General features: G+C 39.9%; 1 protein-coding gene across 5 annotated transcripts in view; it reads right to left on the bottom strand.

Annotated features, from left to right (window-relative positions):
• Positions 1 to 19038, bottom strand: part of RCL1 (RNA terminal phosphate cyclase like 1) — a 94633-nt gene that overhangs the window by 32229 nt on the left and 43366 nt on the right. For 3 of the 5 annotated variants that reach the window (XM_084986476.1, XM_084986477.1, XM_001926437.5), the window contains 3 exons: positions 10969 to 11040; positions 7507 to 7682; positions 877 to 951 (listed from right to left, as the gene is read on the bottom strand). In XM_084986476.1, the coding sequence (XP_084842602.1) occupies positions 877 to 951; positions 7507 to 7566 (135 nt within the window). In that variant the 5' untranslated portion in view covers positions 7567 to 7682; positions 10969 to 11040. Of the gene's footprint in view, positions 1 to 876; positions 952 to 7506; positions 9896 to 10161; positions 11041 to 19038 lie in introns of those variants that run through there. The other 2 variants (XM_084986475.1, XM_084986478.1) reach the window with 2 other exon arrangements.

Consider the following 19038-nt stretch of genomic DNA (forward strand, 5'->3'; position numbering starts at 1 on the left):
GAGGTGAGGATTCAGCAGGGTGGAAGACGCCCAACCTGGTTGGTTTACACTAAGGAGCTCTTTGGAATGCAGACAGCTCTGTGATACCCAACTTGCCAATCCCTTCAATATCAACAGCACCTTATGTTAGCTCAAGGGGGCACATGCTGAACAAGATTTCATGGTATGATGAAAACAGCAGTGGACACAGAGCCTGCAAGTCCCAGTCAAAGCCAGGCAGGTCACTTTACCACTAGCATCTGTTTTTCAACCTTAAAATGAGGGCCTGGCCTAGTTTATCAGCCCACTTCTTAACCATCAGGAACCCTTTTCTCCTCCTATGGAATTAACTGAGCTATCAAAACTATGTTACTGAATAAAAATGAAATCATTTTCCTTGTTTAAAAACATCAATTTAACAAGTAGAGATGCTAAACAGCTTAAAATATCCAATGTTATCACACTGGATTGATGTAATTCCTTTAAATAGCAAACAGATGCTTTAATTACTTCTACTAGGTTTTTAAAGTAATGTACTGAAAATTCTCAGAGACATTCAGGTTGGGAGGCTCTGGATGCAATTTAAAATAAATTTGGGCAGAATCTTGGCTCCTCTACTTATTAGCTGAGTTGTTATGAGTAAGAGAGTTAATACATGTACAAGGTTCACAACATCGCCAGCCACAAAGCAAGTGCAATGTAACTGTAGGCTACTCTTGTCATTACTAAAGGGTCCCTTTCAGGGCCAAGTCTGCAATGTTTAGTTCATGAAGCCTGTGGATCTTCTCATAAATGATGACTTCAAATGTGACACACACACTGAGCCATACAGCTCCTCCAATGTGAGCTGCTAAGAAAATCTTTCACACAAATTGCCAACAATTTATACCTTCTTACCTTTAGCTCAAATGATTCACCATCAATTCCAAATTGTTTCAACAGAGGGAGGGCTGTCACCTTAAGAACATCAACCTGTAGAATTATTTCAGAAAAAAAAAAGTGCTTAATTAAACCTTGAGATGGAAAGAAGAGCAAGCCCATGAAGCAGGAGATGAAGCAGTCTGGGAAAGAGAAAGGAGGCTGGCATACAACACAGAGTATGGGCCAGCTCTGCTTCCTAAGTACAGACTGTGATTTTATAAGCCTCTGGCTTCTCTAAGCCCCTTTTCCACCTTTACAATATCACACACCTACCTTATGAGTCATTGTGTATGACGTGCATCATGCAAAAAGCACCAAGAAACTGCTGCACTCATGGCGAAAACAAACTGAGACCTCTGCTCATTCTTACAAGTAGAAATGCTATTGGGGAAAAATAGCTCTTTTTTGTTTAATGTTTACAGCTGGTGGCACTCTAGGCTAAAGCAAACCAAATGAAATATTCAGCCTAAGAATCCTATCTAAGAATCCTGCTGACAGCCCTCTCACAGGCAGTTAAAGGTGGTGCTTCTACAAGGAAGTAGGGGGTGGGGGGTGGGGAGGGCAGGGACAGCCTCAAAATGAATGAAGCAACACAAAACCCCAAAGCACAATGACAACATCCACAGTTGATGGCAAGACTGTGCCAAGTGTTACTGTTACCTCCTCTTCATTCAGAACTCCTAGGAGGCCTGGGGTCCTTCCTTACTCATTTGTGGATTACTCACAAAGGATAAGGTCGCATTCATATCACCACTATCTAACAAATCAGTGCATGTTATTTCAATGGCAACTTGGGAAAGAAAAGTAATCCCTTGTTTGTTCCCAAAGGAAAAAGAGATGTTCCTCACCTGTGTGTGGGCTGATCCTATAGCAGGAGGCACTGAGAGCAGGCAACACAAGAAGAGGTTGTAGGGAAAAGCCCCAGTTCTGGTCCAGGCTCTGTATCTAGTTAGTTGTGTGGCCTCAACCAAGAAAATCTCAACTGTCTAAATCTCCTTGTCTCTAAAGGAAGGGGCTGAGCCTGACTGTCTCCATGTTGCTACCAACTCTAACATGCTAAGATTCAACAGAACTATACTCCAACAGTTTATGGCAGAGAATACTTCCCCAACCAAATATTTTCCTATCAGAAAATTCACCAGAGGTAGGCTTGACCTATGAAGCCTAGGGACATGCTCAGTAGGATCAGGTGGGGCAGAAGCAGTTACCAGGAAAAGCCATTAAAGATTAGCTAATTTCAATTAAATATTAAAGCTGCATGCAATCATTAAAATATGCACTTAGGATTGCCAGAAATGAGAAGAACTCAATCTAGGCTAGTACAAAGGGCAGTTGGGAAGAAGGCCAAGCCAGACTGTGGAAAAGGTAAGGGCTGCAAGGATGCAGGTTACTCTGCCCACTTGACCCTTGGAACTACGCAACCTCCAGCTCTCCTGGGAAAACAAAGGCAAGAAAACAGAATATCCCTTCTGGCTGATTCTACCTACACATGCAGAGTCATAAAACTTGACGAAGTCATACTGACTCTGAGGTCAGCCAGGAGACCAAGTGTAACCCCAGTGTGGTCCCGTCTCCTAGGTCACTTTCCATCTGACACAGACAGCAGGCAACTCAGTGCAGTGGGACAAGGGATAGAAAAGCAGTTGTGGGCCCCACTCTGCCTCTTACCTGCTCTAAGACGCAGATACTATCTCCCCACAGCCTTGGCTTCCTATTGTACAAAGAAGGGCTGGGAGTTCCTGGTATGGCTCAGCATTAAGAACCAGGCACAGTGTCCATGTGAGGACTCGGGTTTGATTACTGGCCTCACTCAAGAGGTTAAGGACCTGATGTTGCCATGGCTGTGGTGTAGGTCCCAGCCATAGCAACTAGCTTGGGAACTTCTATATGCCACAAGCATGGCTCTAAAAAAAGACCGAAAAAAGAAGAAAAAAAAAAAAAAAAAAAAAGAGGGGCTGGACTGGACATGTTCCTCAGCCTCCGGGGTTCCGCATGCTGTTTCTAGCGGAGTGGGAGTGGTCTGCAGGTTTTAAGGGAAACTAATCTGCCACTATGTGGTCAGAGAGAAAAGCAAAACTCTGACCCAAGTGGAACTTCATGGCAAAAGCGTCACCCTCACAGAAGTCAATCAACAGGTAAAAATATGATCAAATCCATACCAGTGAAAAAAAGGAGAAGAAACCTGCTCTTTAGTTACCTGGTCTAAAACAGTGACAGGAACACACACCTCGTCTCAAGAATCAAGTAAATATGGATACAGACATATGTACACCTAGAACAGTGCCCAACACACAGTAGACTTTACTTAACTTCTTTTCCCTTCCAAGACACTACTGAAAAGGAATAGACTCTTCACTCACCATCTGACCAGCTTGATGGCACCAGTAAATATCAACTGGGGGGCTCTGGTATCAAATCGCTGAGATTCCAAGGAGACCTTGCCGAACTTTTTCTCTCAAAATTTCTTCCCAGGAGTTCCCATCGTAGCTCAGCGGAAATGAATCTGACTAGCATCTATAAGGATGCAGGTTCAATCCCTGGCCTCGCTCAGTAGATTAAGATTCCTGCATTGCCATGAGCTATGGTGTAGGGTGCAGATGTGGCTCAGATCCCACGTTGCTGTGGCTGCAGCATAGGCCAGCAGCTGCAGCTCCAGCTCCAACTCAGTCCCTAGCCTGGGAACCTCCATGTGCCACAGGTGCGGCCCTAAAGAGATTAAAAAAAAAAAAAATTTATCCCCATTTCCTATCCTTTTGCCTCCAAGGAACAATGTTTCTACCTCTTTATAAGGTTCATTCCATCGCTTCAACTTTCAATCCTCATCCTTGCTGGATGCCTGCAAGAGTTTGCCTTATTAAATTCCACTACCCCTTTTATTTTAACTCTTTCCTTCTCCATTATAGCTTTGCTGTAATCTATAAGCTGGCTTCTCAGAATTCAACTCCTGCTTGGCTTCTTCTATCTCCACAGTCACAGTCTCCAGCTTCTCTGCCCCACTCATACCTTACACACTCATTCTTCTTCAAGTTTCTCTTGATTTAAAAGTTCCCAATGGGGAAATCCCTTGTGGCTCGGCGGGTTAAGGATCCACTGCGGTCACTGCGGTGGCTCTGGTTACTACAGCGGCACAAATTCAATCCCTGACCTGGGAACTTCCACATGCATAGATATGCTCCCCCCACCCACTCCAGAACCCAATCTCACCATCTCAGCTCTTTACCCCCTTTTTTTTTTTGGCTACACCCATAGCATGTGGAAGTTCCCAGGCCAGGGAATGAATCTGAGCCTCCAAGCTGCAGCTACAACCTACACCACAGCTGCGAGAACACTGGATCCTTAACCCAGTCCACTAGAACAAGGAGCAAACCCACACTGTGGCACAGACAACCCAGGAATTCCTTCTTCTTTATTTTGTTTTGACCAACCTCAGCTCTTAAGGAATCATTCTATCTAACCTTCTGGAAGAATCTCTAACCTCCCATGGTCCTATTTCCTACTCATTCTGGAGCTGTGCCTGTCCTTGCACCCTAATGATATTGCTCTCTCAATGGTCAATAAACTCCTCACTGTCAAATCTCCCTGCTCAACCCTAACGCAATTCTTGAAAAGACTGACTCTTGGATTATCCCGGGCTTCTCAGAATTCAACTCTTGCTTGGCTTCTTCAAATATTTCTATCTCAACAGTCACTGTCTCCAGATCCTTTGCCCCACTCATACCTTACATACTCCTTCTTCTTCTATTCTTAGTCTCTGGGACCATGGAGCTAAAACTCTACTGCTCACAGAGGCCAGAAAGGGAAGTTAAATGAATGAAGAGGTCTGCTATGACCTGTGTCCAACTGAAGATCCCATGCCTTATCCAAAGAGGGCAGGTGCTACTCAGCTCCACCCCATGGCTATCATGGAAAAAGCCCTTCAGTGCTGCCACACCGACCCACTAACACTGTAAACTCTGGAGTTTCAAACATGAACAACCAAGTCAGATACACATACCACCAGCACACACTGCAGGCCAAAGGAAAAACACTAGGTGGATTAAATGAGGCAAAAAGCCGCCAGTATTCAACCTTTGCACTAGCCAATCTCACTCTCCTAGGGAATGAAATATCAGGAGCTAAGAGCCTGATGATCTATCTCTGAGACTCCAGACAACAGTTTCCAGCATTCAACTGGACATCCTCTATGGATATCCCACCAACATTCCAGGAAAAGGACCAAAATGAAACACATCATCCATCATCCCACTACCATTTTCCTTTTCCCTGTGTTAAACTCTTCTGATTACAATCCTTCCAGTCAACCAAGACAGGAATCATGGACTTACTTATGACTCCTTCCTCCTATCTCATCTCCCATTAGTTATCAAGTTTGAAGTCTTCCCCTCCACACTGCCCTTGGTATCAGTCCCTACCGTTTCCACTTCCATCTATGTAATGTTCAAATTAGTTGGCATCTCTGCAATTCATTCTTCTTTTAGCTCCAGAGTTATCTTCCTAAAACATGACTGACTCTGGCTTTCCTTCCTCTTGAAAGTCCTCCCCAGCTCTCAGTACTTTCCTTGTGCCTCTATCAGAGCCCAAGGGTCTTCTTCCTAGCTGTGTTCATGATGACCACCCCCTGAGGCCAAGCTCCCAAAGGGCAGAACTCATCATAGTCAACCTTGTGTGCAGAGTAGATGTGGACATAAACTAATGGGGAAACCATACACTAAAGAGAAAGCTCAAAATGAAGAAGCCACAGGCTGAAGAAGTTACTTTTTATCCAGGATTAGGTATATTTATTGTATCCTGGGCTGTAGCCAGGTACTAATAACTAAGGTCATTTTAGTCATACAGCTAGCAAAAGCAGACAGTCCTTCAGCATAGAAAAACAAAAATAAATTTCTTTAATACTCTGCAAAAGAATTAAGTATTATTTCTGGGGAATTCCTCAATTAATCATTGTTACTGTTAATACGTTAAATACGTAAATTTTAATATTGCTGGTGATAACACCTTTTAAGACCACTGGCAATTATAGAAAAAGAGTACGAAACTGGTACACATGGCGCCAATGTCTCCTGTACATTTCAGGGCTTCTTCCCAATATTCTAGGCACCTTCCCCTCCACATCTCAATCTGAAAGTATAGAGGTCTCTTCTCATACTTTTAACTGAAGGACCCATCTCCTAGACTCTTCCAGAAAATGCAGCGAAAAAGTAATCATTTGAAATTATTTTAAAATTCTGAACAGTTTATGCAACATTCCTATACAGCTAAGAATTTAAGATCTTGCACTATACTCAGGATCCTGGGTACATAATAAGCTCAGAGAAAAGTTTATGAACTTGAATTCCTAAAAATTGGGGAAACTATGTTTATACCCTGGTAAGTATCTTGGTGAATCCAGGAGTCTCTGCTTTGGGGTTCTCACTGTACCACTTAATTGGTCTTCCCCCGTTAAATAAGCTACACACTTCACACTCTGCCTCAGAAGCCACCCTTTCTGTGGTCTTGGTCCAATGTCTGCAGAGGTGAAGACAAGCACCCTCAGTGAGGACTTTTCGCCATGGCCCTCAGCCTAAACATAGCTTCTCTGGACAGCAGTAGTGCATCCAAAAAGTATGGGTCCTTGCCTCCCTAAGGCAGGCCCATTCTAATCAACCAATCTCTCTCTCAGACAGACGTACAACAAAATCCAACCCAGACTGACATTAAGATGCTTGCAGTGGCCACAATTAACATTCCTGCTATATATTAAACAATCTACACATGCAGAAAAATTAGAAAACTTAATAAGAAGCTTCTGGTGCCTACAAACTAGCAAATCTCATATATACCTTCCCTGTCCTTATGCCCTTCTGCTAAATCTGCAAACTCTTCTTGGAAGGAGTCCTTAAAGTTTATGGTTGAAGCCTAAATCAAAATGATTTTTTAAAAATTTTTATTTATTTATTTATTTTTGTCTTTTTGTCCTTTTAGGGCAAAAAGCATGTGGAGGTTCCCAGGCTAGGAGTCAAATTGGAGCTGTTGCTGCAGGTAGCCTACGCTAGAGCCACAGCAATGAAGAATCCAAGCCTTGTCTGCAATCTATACCACAGCTCATGGCAACGCTGGATCCTTAACCCACTGAGAGAGGCCAAGGATCGAACCCGAAACCTCGTGGTTCCTAGTCAGATTCGTTTACACTACGCCACAGTGGGAACTCCCGAAATGATGCCACAGCATAGGAGATATCATTCTCTGCCTAAAATTTTGGTCTGTTGCCTTCCAGTTTCAACTATCACATGACCTTATGAAAATTCCACTCTCACGCACCCCAGCCAACAGAGCCATATTTCATGTCAACCATGATGAGACTGCAAGCATCTGTTCTGAAGGTTCTTAAGACATGACAATGAAAGGCACCTTGACAAATAGTAACAATCATCACTGAATCTGATGATTCTGAATCTTGGCTTATCTGCCTTCTGGAGTGATTAACCTCTAAATTTCAAGGTAAATAACAAAACAAATACACTCAAGAATAAACCTGTGCTTTATCAGGAACTGGTTTCTCAAAAGTCGGGTTTTGACAAAAGACATTAAAAAAAAAAAATGACACCATGGTGTGGCCTCACTACTCACCGAAGGGTCAACCTGGTCATTGGTCACTCCTCGCAGAACTATTCTAAGCGGGTGCTTCATAAATGGAGCCAGACAAAGAAGACTTTCCAGATAATAGCCAATGCTTCGAAGGATGCTGCAGTCATGTTCCACGGACCCGCCATACAGGAGGCCAGGCTGATAATATAAGGTTGTTCCTTACACCGGAGGAAAAGTCAGCGGAAAAAGAAACTTAGTATCACAAAGGCAATGAAGGCAGTGAGTCCCAAGGGAAAACTCTGGCAAGGGCAGCCAAGACAGTTCGAAATGCCATTCGTAAGAGCCCACACGCTCCACTCCAAAAGCTGACTCATTACTGTCAAGCCTCTGTAACAATAATAAACTGAGTGTAATTTAATAAACAGTAATAAATTAAACCCCTCCCTAGGCCATCTGAACTGCCAAAGTCGTGGCAGGGCACAGAGGAGGTATCCTAATAGGCACCCTAGTCTCATAACAGCACACTCTCAGACAGTGCCACCGTGTGGGTTTACAAATGATGTTCTGAAACCATCATGCCAGCAATCAGCTTCTTCCAGGCCCAGGAAAGGAGGTGGCCCACAGACCACTCTTACCAAGCAAGGTGACCAGAGAAAACAAGTGCTTTATGACACTTACTTCCATTAACAGTAGCTATGTTAACTTAATAGTAACAAATGAGAATGTCCAAAATTACTGAGTAGTTTGGGTGGAAATTATTTATTTTTCAAATATTCATATAATCTAAAAAGTTTCTTACTAGGTTTATACATTGGAGGAAAAATAAAATAGATGAATCTATTTCATCATTCAGGTGTGAATAAGTGAACATAGTATTTTAATTTTTTGAATTGAAGTATAGTTAGTTTCAGGTGTACAGCAAAGTGATTAGGTTACATACATATACACTTATTTTTTTCAGATTCTTTTCCCTTATAGGTTATTACAAAATATTGAGTATAGTTAGTTCCCTTTAGGTCCTTGTTGGTTATTTATTTTTTATGTATTAGGGGTACAGGTTAAAGCCAGACTCCTAATTTATCCTCTCCCCCTCACCCTGCCCCTTTCCCCTTTCCCATAAGTTTGTTTTCTATGTCTGTGGATCTATTTCTGTTTTGTGAACATAGGATTTCTGAGGCCCATAATCTCTGGCCAGTATCTTCCAGCACAATTTACCAATAAACAAATTTAGAGGAAGGTGCTATGTTCAGTCACCAAAAGGAAAGCAGCCCTCGAGAGCTTCATAAAATAAACATACATTTTACTGTATTAAAAACCAAAACCCAGGAGTTCTCTTTGTGGCTCAGTGGTAATAAACCTGCCTAATATCTATGAAGATGAGGGTTCGATCCCTGGCTTCACTCAGTGGGTTAAGGAACTGGTGTTGCCATGAGCTACATGCAGTGTAGGTTGCAGATGCAGCTTGGATCTGGTGTTGCTGTGGCTGTGGTGTATACTGGGAGCTGCAGCTCAGATTTGATCCCTAGGCCTGGAAACTTCCATATGCCACGGGGAAAAAAAAAGAAAAAAAAATTCCTGGAAGTCGCCGTGCGGTGCAGTGGGTTAAGGATCCAGCATTGCCTCAGCTATGGTACAGCCAGAAAAGGAAAGACTATATAACCAATGAACTCAGCAAATCTGTTTATGCCTACAAATTAACCAAATGAGAAACTGACCAAATAATCAGAATGAAAGCTTCTATTCCGATTGGGGCAGGGACGATACCTGAGGTGGAAGGAAGCAGGATCATGTAAATGTCTTATTTCCCAATCTAAGCTGCAAAAGTGATTAGAAAATGATAGAATTACTTGCTCTCTGATTCACCAATTAAAAAAAAACTGAAAAAAAATTCCCTGAAATTTCAAAATAAACAAGCTAAGGAAGACTAAGGGAATCATAGCTTGCAAAGGGCACCTGATATTTTATGCCTGAAACCTATTCTCTGTGAGGAATGGCTGAATGAAGCTACACGTCAATGAGTCTCATGGCCACTTATGAAGGCAAGCTTGTCTTCTTTCTTAAGAGAGCCAACATATATACCACGCATCCATACAATGGTATTATAAGGCCCACTGATATACTGAGATGGACCTGTATATGCCTGGCAAGAAAATTCCCTGAGACATCTGTGCTAATGAAAAAAGCTGGCTGCAGAACAGAAAAGCATGACCCTGTTCATCGTTTAAGATACAAAAGTATGGAGTTCCCGTCGTGGCACAGTGGTTAACGAATCTGACTAGGAACCATGAGGTTGTAGGTTTGATCCCTGGCCTTGCTCAGTAGGTTAAGGATCCGGCATTGTCGTGAGCTATGGTGTAGGTTGCAGACGCAGGTCGGATCCAGCGTTGCTGTGGCGTAGGCCGGCAGCTACAGCTCCGATTCTACCCCTAGCCTGGGAACCTCCATATGCTGCGGGAGCGGCCCTAGAAAAGGCAAAAAGACAAAAAAAAATACAAAAGTAGGAGTTCCTGTTGTGTCTCAGCAGCAACAAATTCCACTAGTATCCATGAGGACACGCCTTCAATCCTTGGTCCCGCTCAGTGCTCAGTGAGTTAATGATCCAGCGTTGCTGTGAGCTGCAGTGTAGGTCAACTTGGACCTGGCATTGCTGTGGCTGTGGTAAAGGTCGGCAGCTACAGCTTCAATTTCGCCCCTAGCCTGTGAACTTGTATGTGCCGCCTCAGGTGAGGCCCTGAAAAAAAAGATACAAAAGTGCCCATGAGAGCAAATGCATATAAAGAAGACCAAGACACAGACCCTAAGCTGTGACCATAGCTGCCCCTGGGAGAAGGAATGGAGAAGTACATAGGTGGAGAGATTTTCACATTTTTTGCATATACCTGTATAAGCTTATTTTAAAAGAAAAGTAAAAAAATAAAATTCAGCAATACAACTACCTCAGAGAGTTTGCTGCAAGATTTTATTGTGACAACATAAGTTAAATGGGTGTTGAAAAGTTGTACGCAGAGTTCCCCCTATGGCCCATCGGAAACAAATCCAACTAGTACCCATGAGACTTCGGGTTCGATTCCTGGCCTCATTCAGTGGGTTAAGGATCCGGTGTTGCCGTGAACTATGGCATAGGCCAGCAGCTGCAGCTCCGATTCAACCCCTAGCCTGGGAACTTCCATTTGCCACAGTGTGGCCCTAAAAAGCAAAAAAAAAGAAAAAAGAAAAAGAAAGAAAAGTTGTATGTAAATATAAGGCATAAAATATTTTCATTGTTTGAAAAGAGGGAGTGCTTGTCTGTTCATCTGAAATTTTTGGTCTTTTAACTTCCTTAAATCAAGTGAACACCTCTTAAATTGGCAGATTTCACATGCCATGACCAGACGACTATATCACAGTCAGGAAACCAAGTCTTTCCACCCAAATACAATATTTACACCATCAAAAAGAGTGAATAATAGAGGACTGTTTAAGTAACACATGTAGGTATTTTCAGGAACAGGAAAAAAAGTTTACCTGTTTGATTTATTTCAATTCGAGAACCATTAGTTATTTTGTCCAATAGCCTTATGAAGCTAGCTTCAAAATCTGTGGGGGGAAAAAGAAAACATGTTAGGTTTCCAGACAGTACATCCCATCCAAATACTGCAGTGCAGGGTAGGTTTCTTCCTGCATCACACCTGGGTTCTTCTCAGGACCTGACGAGCTTCACTGAGCTTCACTATGGAATATGAAGCAGCTGAAAAGCACTTTCTAGCACATACATGTTTAGTAGAACTAGGAGAAACAATTCGGCTTTCATATTCCACAAAAATAGCAACTCTATCAGCACTGTAATAGGATATTAACTTCAGCAGCATAATATCCACCTGTTCTTCAGACCTCAGAGGTGTGTGCCAAAAAAAGGTGAAATGGCAGAAAGTAGGAAAGAGTTTGGGGGGCTTTTTTTTTTTTTTTTTTTTTTGTCTTTTTAGGGCCACACCCATGGCATATGGAGGTTCCGAGGCTAGGGGTCAAATCGGAGCTGTAGCCGTTGGCCTATGCCAGAGCTACAGCAATGAGGGATCCAAGCCCTGTTTGTGACCTATATGGCAGCTCATGGCAATGCCAGATCCTTAACCCTACTGAGCGAGGCCAGGGGTCGAACTGGCATCCTCATGGACGCTAGTCAGGTTCATAAACCCTGGAGCCACTATGGGAACTCCAGGAAAGAATTTTAAAGTCAAGTTCTTACTTGCTCTAGAATATCTGATAGGAAGATTAAATCCAGGGCCACTTCACTTCTCCGTCTCAGAGACAGTAAGGGATTACTGTCTCTCCCATTCAACAAAGTGTCCCTCTCCTTCTTCTATCATCTTACTGATCTAAAGCTATCTAACACTCCAGTTTTTAATTCTATTACAAAGATGCTTGAATATACAGTATTATTGCCACCTTTAGACTGGAAGAAACAACATCATATATTAATAAACAGGTTTTTCTTCATGGTAGGACTTTGTGTGAATTTCATTTTCTTGTTTAAATTTTAATGTTCAAATTTGCTTCAATTACTTTCATGAATAAATTGTTACCTAAAATATAAAAGCTGGTTATTCTTTAAAAAATGAGGGAGTATATCTTAAATGTGAAATGCAAGAAGAGGTAGAATGAAGAGTACAGGTCCTCTGTCCTTCTCCTGAGTTGATTTTACACACACACGCACACACACGCTTTAATTTTAACCTCCCTCTCATGAACAGGGACAGAAAGACAAAGTCTTCCGCACTGAAGGCATGGTGACAGCCTGACGCTTTCCCAGTTCCCACTCCTATAATAAATTAGCAGAGTTTGCAAGCACAGACCTTAGCAGTCACCTAAACTGATCCCAAAGGGTCAGCAGATCAACTAAGCAATTCCCATCCACCTGTTCCGTTACTTAACATTGTCCCATAACTCCTGTCATAACATATTCTGCAATCTGTACAAAGAGCACTCGGCTAGAAGTCAGAGAAACTCCCTTAAGTCCAGAAACAAGGCATAATGGCTAGTAACAGCAGCTCTGTATGAATGCTTACCTTATTTAATCCTCATAACCCCTCAGGAAGCATTTCCCATTTTACAGAAGGCTGAGGCCCAAGAATGCTGATTAGCTTGTCCTGGTTAAACGACTGGCAAGTGGCAGAGACTGGATTTGAACCCAAGTCTGCCCTTCTCCAAAGTCCATGCTCTTAACCACACCACGACACTGGTTTGCTTAACTCAGTTAAACCCCTCAGACTCGACATCTTCCTCTGCAAAATCATGGTACTTTTCAACTGTAGGCAGTGATTTACTAGAATCCTGAAGACAATTTAACAAATCCCCAATCAACATGCATTTATTTATTTATTTTCTTTTTAGGGCCGCCCCCAGAGCATATGGAAGTTCCCAGACTAGGGGTCAACTTGGAGCTACAGCTGTCAGCCTAAACCACAGCCACAGCAGCGTGGGATCCAAGCTATGTCTGCGACCTACATCACAGTTCACACCAATGCCAGATCCTTATCCCACTGAGCGAGGCCAGGGATCGAAATTGCAACCTCATCGTTCCTAGTAGGATTCGTTAACCACAAAAGGAACTCCTCAACATTTATTTTTAATGATATCAGAACAGAATAAACAGTATCAAAATTATATAGTAAGAATACTGTTCACGAAATTTTAGTCTTAAGTTTTACACATATTTGTATGTATATAAGATTGCAGTATAAATAGTATCACAAAAGTTCAGAAGTAACTCAACTACAAAACTGAACTAGAAATTATTTTTATGGTCTTTTCATACAAAATATGCTTTTTAAAAGTAGGCATCATCTATAACACAATGCCACTTTCTACCTAAGTTTATAGAAAATGTAAAGTATTCTGCAGAAAAACAGAAAACTCTTATTTTGCTCAAGCTTGCAGGGTGCCTAAATGGGAGAGAGGAACAAGCATTTATGAATAAAGCCCAAGATTATAAACCCTATAGCTTTTAGAGATTAGGAAAGAGAAGAAATCAAAATTACTTTGGAAGTAGTTTTTTTCAATCCACAAGGGCTCTTGAGCATGAACACAGTTAAAAACACCCAACAGAGAAATACAACTAAGACGAAAACAGGCACCAAAAGAGACCTCCAGGCAGGACCAGCCCCAGATCACAGTAAACAGATACTTTAGAAGGAGTAGTTCAAAGAACCAAACATAGAGCTAGTTCAGGAATCCTGGCAACAGTGAAGATATAGCTCCATCACCTGGTACAAAAAAGTTCTTGAGTTCACCTAATAATATTAAAACAAATCTCAAACTTCATTGAGACAAGATGGGTAGGATTCCTTGCCTCTTCATTTCCTCTTCAAAACTACTCCTAGGTCCAAAATTTCAGATATCTAACATTTGGGGGAAGTTCCAAAAGTAAGCACAATTTTACTACATTGTTTAGGAATTCATAATTAGGTTACAAAGCTATGAAGAGAATCAACATGAAGACCATGACGGTCAGGAGAGGGGCTAACCAGCAGCAGAGGCATGGAAAGGAGTGGTGAATGAAAGAGGCACAAAGGTGTGCACAATGTTCTAGTCCTTGACCTGAATGGGATCACAGGGATGTTCATTTTCTAAGCACTACTTTGTGTCTTATTAATTTTTTTTTTTTTTTTGTCTGTTTAGGGCCAAACCCATGGCATATGGAGGTTCCCAGGCTAGGGGTTGAATTGGAGCTGTAGCTACCAGCCTATGCTACAGCCACAGCAATCCTAGATCCAAGCCACGTCTGTGACTTATATCACAGCTCATGGCAACGCCAGATTCTTAACCCACTGAGAAAGGCCAGGGCTTGAACTTGCATCCTCACAGATACTAGTCAGATTTGTTTCCACAGAACCACGACAGGAACTCCTTATGAATTGTTTGTTATTTTATTTCATATGTTAAACTAATGTGTACCATTACGACCTTTTATTTCAGGATTCCTTAAATTCTACTCTCATACTTAATGCCCTCCCTTCTTTAGACCCTCAAAGAAGTGAGCTCATTTCCCCATAACCTCCACAAGACTTAGTGACAGTCATCAGCCTGACCTGTTCCTCACCAAGAAAGGCAAAACCATGTCTCAAAGAATGGGAATGAGAGAAAGAAAAAGATGTATATTATCTATACTTTAAAAACAGGAGCAAATCTGAATAAATGCTTTTAACTTAAAAGTATTATAACAACTCAAATTCTAGAAATACTAGTCTGCTTAAATAAATTGTGACACATCTACATATTAGAACACTCTGCAGCTTTAAACCTAATGTGATTTTTTTTATATACTGATAAGAATCATCTCCATAGTATACTGAGTAGAAAAAAGTAATCATGCAGATGGCCTTTGTGTGAAGAAAGGAAAAAGTATGTATTCACTTACTTATGGAAAAAACAGCCCTGAAAAGAAACACAACAAACTAGCTACACTGGTTGCTTCATAGGGAAGGAAGATTGGGAAAGAGAGACAGACAAACAGAGAGAGACTCTGTAAACCTTTTTGTTCCCTTTGAATTTCATGCCATGTAAATGTGTTTCTAAAAATACATAAAAATCAAATTGAAAAATACAAATAAAGGTACTGCAACACAATTTAAATAGCCAATAAATACTACTCTCAATGGAGCTCCCACTGTGGTGTGACAGGATTGGCAGCATCGTAGGAGTGCTAGGACTTGGGTTCGATCCCCGGCCTGGTATAGTGGGTTAAAGATTCCGTGTTGCTGCGGCTTAGGTCACGATTTCAACTCAGATCTGATCCCTGACCCGGGAGTTCCATATGCCGTGGGGTGGCTAAAAATTAAAAAAAAAAAAAAAAAAAAAATACCACTCTCATTACATAGCCTATGAAAGATCTTTATAATACTATGCAGCACTTATTTTTTTACATAACTACCTACTACATTAAAAAACATTCTCATTATATTAATGAAAAACTTTTAAAATAATAGATACAATGTGATTTCAATTTCTTTAGAGAAAAAACTAAAAGATAAGACAGTAAAGTATTAACACGTGAAATTCGGAGTCATTATTTTCCTCATTAAATCCAAAAAGATAGAAATTACAAACATATATCCAAGTCTCAGAATAAATTAAAAGATGTCCACTCCTTGGAAATTATGAATGTATAAAATATTTACATATGTAATTATGCATAACATGATGGATAATAAATTTTATTTTAACTTAAAAGAAATGCATAACACCTTTCAAAATTATGAATAGGTCAAGGAAAAAATTAAAGAGAAATATCAATTTTATCAAAATATATGGGAGTCCATGAAAGAAAAATTCACCACTTTATACTTTACTAATTTAAGAAAAATAAAAAAGAAAAAGCAAGAGCACAATGAATTGAGATTTTAGAAATAGGGAGTTCCCATCGTGGCTCAGTGTTAACGAATCCGACTAGGAACCGTGAGGTTGCAGATTGGATCCCTGGCCTCACTCAGTGGGTTAAGGATCTGGTGTTGCTGTGGCTGTGGCTGTGGCTGTGGCCGACAGCTAGAGCTCTGATTAAACCCCTAGCCTGGGAACCTCCATATGCCGAGGGCGTGGCCCTAGAAAAGACAAAAAAAAAAAAAAAAAAAAAAAAAGCCAGAAATAGAACAAAATTACAAGCCAAAAAGTAAATGAAAATAATGATCTCAAAAGAAGAGCTAAGCAAAATGGAAAGTATAGTAAACTAATTCACTGAAAAAACACAACACAAATCGACAGCCTCATTCATTTGTAAAGGGAAAGAAAATGAATTAATAAAATCAGAAAACAAAAATACATAATTAATTTTGAAAAAAGGAGCTTTTGTGGTAAACTACTCTCTATTATCTACTGATACATTTGGAATTAAAATTGATGGTTATGTAAAAAGATAAATCAAACAAATAAAATAAACAAAGACAAAACCTAAAACAAAGGGAATGTGGGAAATTCATCAAGTAATAAACAGAGAAGAACACTGATAAAGTTACTAGAAATTTTCCCCCAATATTCGGAGAAAAAGAATTCTTATTATTTTACACATTACAAAGAACAAACTAAAATGCATAGTGTTGACTTCAATTTTAGGACACACAAGAGCACCACAAACACACAAAAAGGTAAATTACGAGCTAACCTCATTTAATAAGGAAAAATGAAAACTCCTAAGGAAAATTTTAGAAACGAGACAACAATACTTTTTTAAAAAAACTATTCATTATGATAAAAAGGGTATATCCCATGAATGGACTGCAGATAAAACACAAGGAAAACCTCAACATAATTAAATACAAGATTAAAATATAAAAAATGGGGGTGGGGAGAATAGCGTAACTAGCTTAATTGCTACTGAAAAGGTATATGATAAAATTCAACATCTATTTTTCAGTAAAATCCTGTTTTAAAAAATACAAAGAATGAATTTATTTAACATAATAGTTTAGATCTGAAAACAGAAGCCTTAAGAAGTTCAAAGAGAATTTCTTCATGGCCTTGGGGTAGGCAAAGATTTCTTTAAAAGACCACAGAAAGAGTTATAAATTGAGCTACATCAAAAGCATAACTATCAATCATCAAAAGATACCATTAAGAATATAAAAAGACAAGACACAGAGTGGAACAAGATACCTGCAGTACTTAAACCTAGAATACATAAATTATGACATCTTAGTAAAATGAGACAGTAATGAAAATCCACAAACTATTACTGCTACAACAGAGATGAATCTCACAATCACAACACAGAATTAAAGTTACACACACATAAAATGCATACTCTATGACTCCACCTATATAAATATGGTTAATACTTTAGAAACATATCTATGGTACAAAAAGTCAATTTACTGTTTATGCTGGGGTGTGGAAGGAAACGGCATGACTGGAAACAAGCATGAGAGGGGTTTTGTTGGTTTCTGGTCATGCTTTATCTCCTGACATGGGTTCATAGCTACATGGGTGTATCTACCTAGTGGATATTCACTACAGTGAACAAAATTAACAATCGACAGAAAAGCTATCTTACAATTAAGCAAGAGGATTTCACAGCCTTCAATTTGACCCCACATTCCCATTTTTTTTTTAAGCATAATTTTATTTTCTTTTTAGGGCCACACCTGAGGCATATGGAAGTTCCCAGGCTAGGGGTCGAATTGACACTGCAGCTGCCTGCCTATGCCACAGCAACGTGGGATCTGACAAACATCTGCGACCTACACCCCAACTTGCAGCAATACTGAACCACAATGGGAAATCCTAAAAAGCATAATTTTTTAGTCTACCAATTCCACATCTAGAACTCTACCTTACAGAAACAGAAATATGCTAGAATATATGTATAAAATTTTTTTTACTGCTGCTTTACTTGTAACAAACACTAAAGATTACTCTTTTTTGTCCATACTGTCCAATTTTTCTCAATATTTCATTTTGCTTATATAAAAATTTGTAAAAGAAGTTAAATCAAAGGAAAACTTAATTCTCTGATTTATGCTGTTTGACCACCTTCAAGATTCCTATTAATATCCGAGCCCTTCGGTTCTAGTCCTTTTCTTCAAATACTTAGGGAGGAATTAGCCTCTCTTAACCCTAATGCACTAGAGTATTTCTTCCACTTCAGAAAATTATTAAAGACAGAGAAGGACAACATTATATAATAATAAGAGAGTCAATCCATTAAGACAGAGAAAGCCCAGATACACCAAACAACAAAGCTGCAAAATATATGAGGATAAAACTGTTCAAACTGAAAGGATACAGACAATCCACAATTACACTGGGAAATTTCAATACCCCTTTCTCAATAATCAGTAGGACAACTAGACAAAAAATCAGCAAAGACAGAGAACAATGCCATCAACCAACAGGATCTAAGCAACACTTACAGAACACCTAACTCACAAGAGCAGAATATACATTATTTCCAAGAGCCCATGGAACATATAGCAAGACAGACCAAATTGGGGGCCATTAAAAAAAACCTCAAGAAATTTAAAGTAATTGAAATCACATAGAGAGTATTCGCCAAACATAATGGAATCAAACTGATACCAATAATAAAAAGATAACAAGAAAATATACCCACATTTGGAAAAAAAAAGAAACACACTTATATATAACCCATGGATCAAAAAGTAAGTCATAAAGGTAAGAAACACACTGAACTGAATGAAAATTTAAATATGACGTATCAAAATCTGTGGGACACAGCTAGAGCAGTGTTGAGAGAAGTTTACTGCACTAAATGCCTAAATTAAAAAAGAAAAAAAGGGGGAGTTCCTGAGGTGGTGCAGCAGGTTAAGATTTCAAATAATCTGTTTCACCTCAACATAAATAAACCCAAAGCAAGTGAAGGAAATAATAAAAATAAGAGCATAAACAGATGAAGCTGAAAACAGCAATATAGAGAAAAATCAATGAAACACAATAAATAATATGATGAACCTTGAGCAAGACTGAAAAAAAAAAGATAACATATCACTAGTATTAGAAATGAAACAGGGAGTATCACTTCAGATCCTGCAGACATCAAAAGGATAACAAAGGAATACTGTGAACTCTACAGACATAAATTCAACAATT

The sequence above is a fragment of the Sus scrofa genome, chromosome 1 (assembly GCF_054392235.1).
Source record: "Sus scrofa isolate SSC_HxYL_T2T_F1_AM1 chromosome 1, Sscrofa_HxYL_maternal_Yorkshire_Landrace_v2.0, whole genome shotgun sequence".
NCBI lineage: Eukaryota > Metazoa > Chordata > Mammalia > Artiodactyla > Suidae > Sus > Sus scrofa.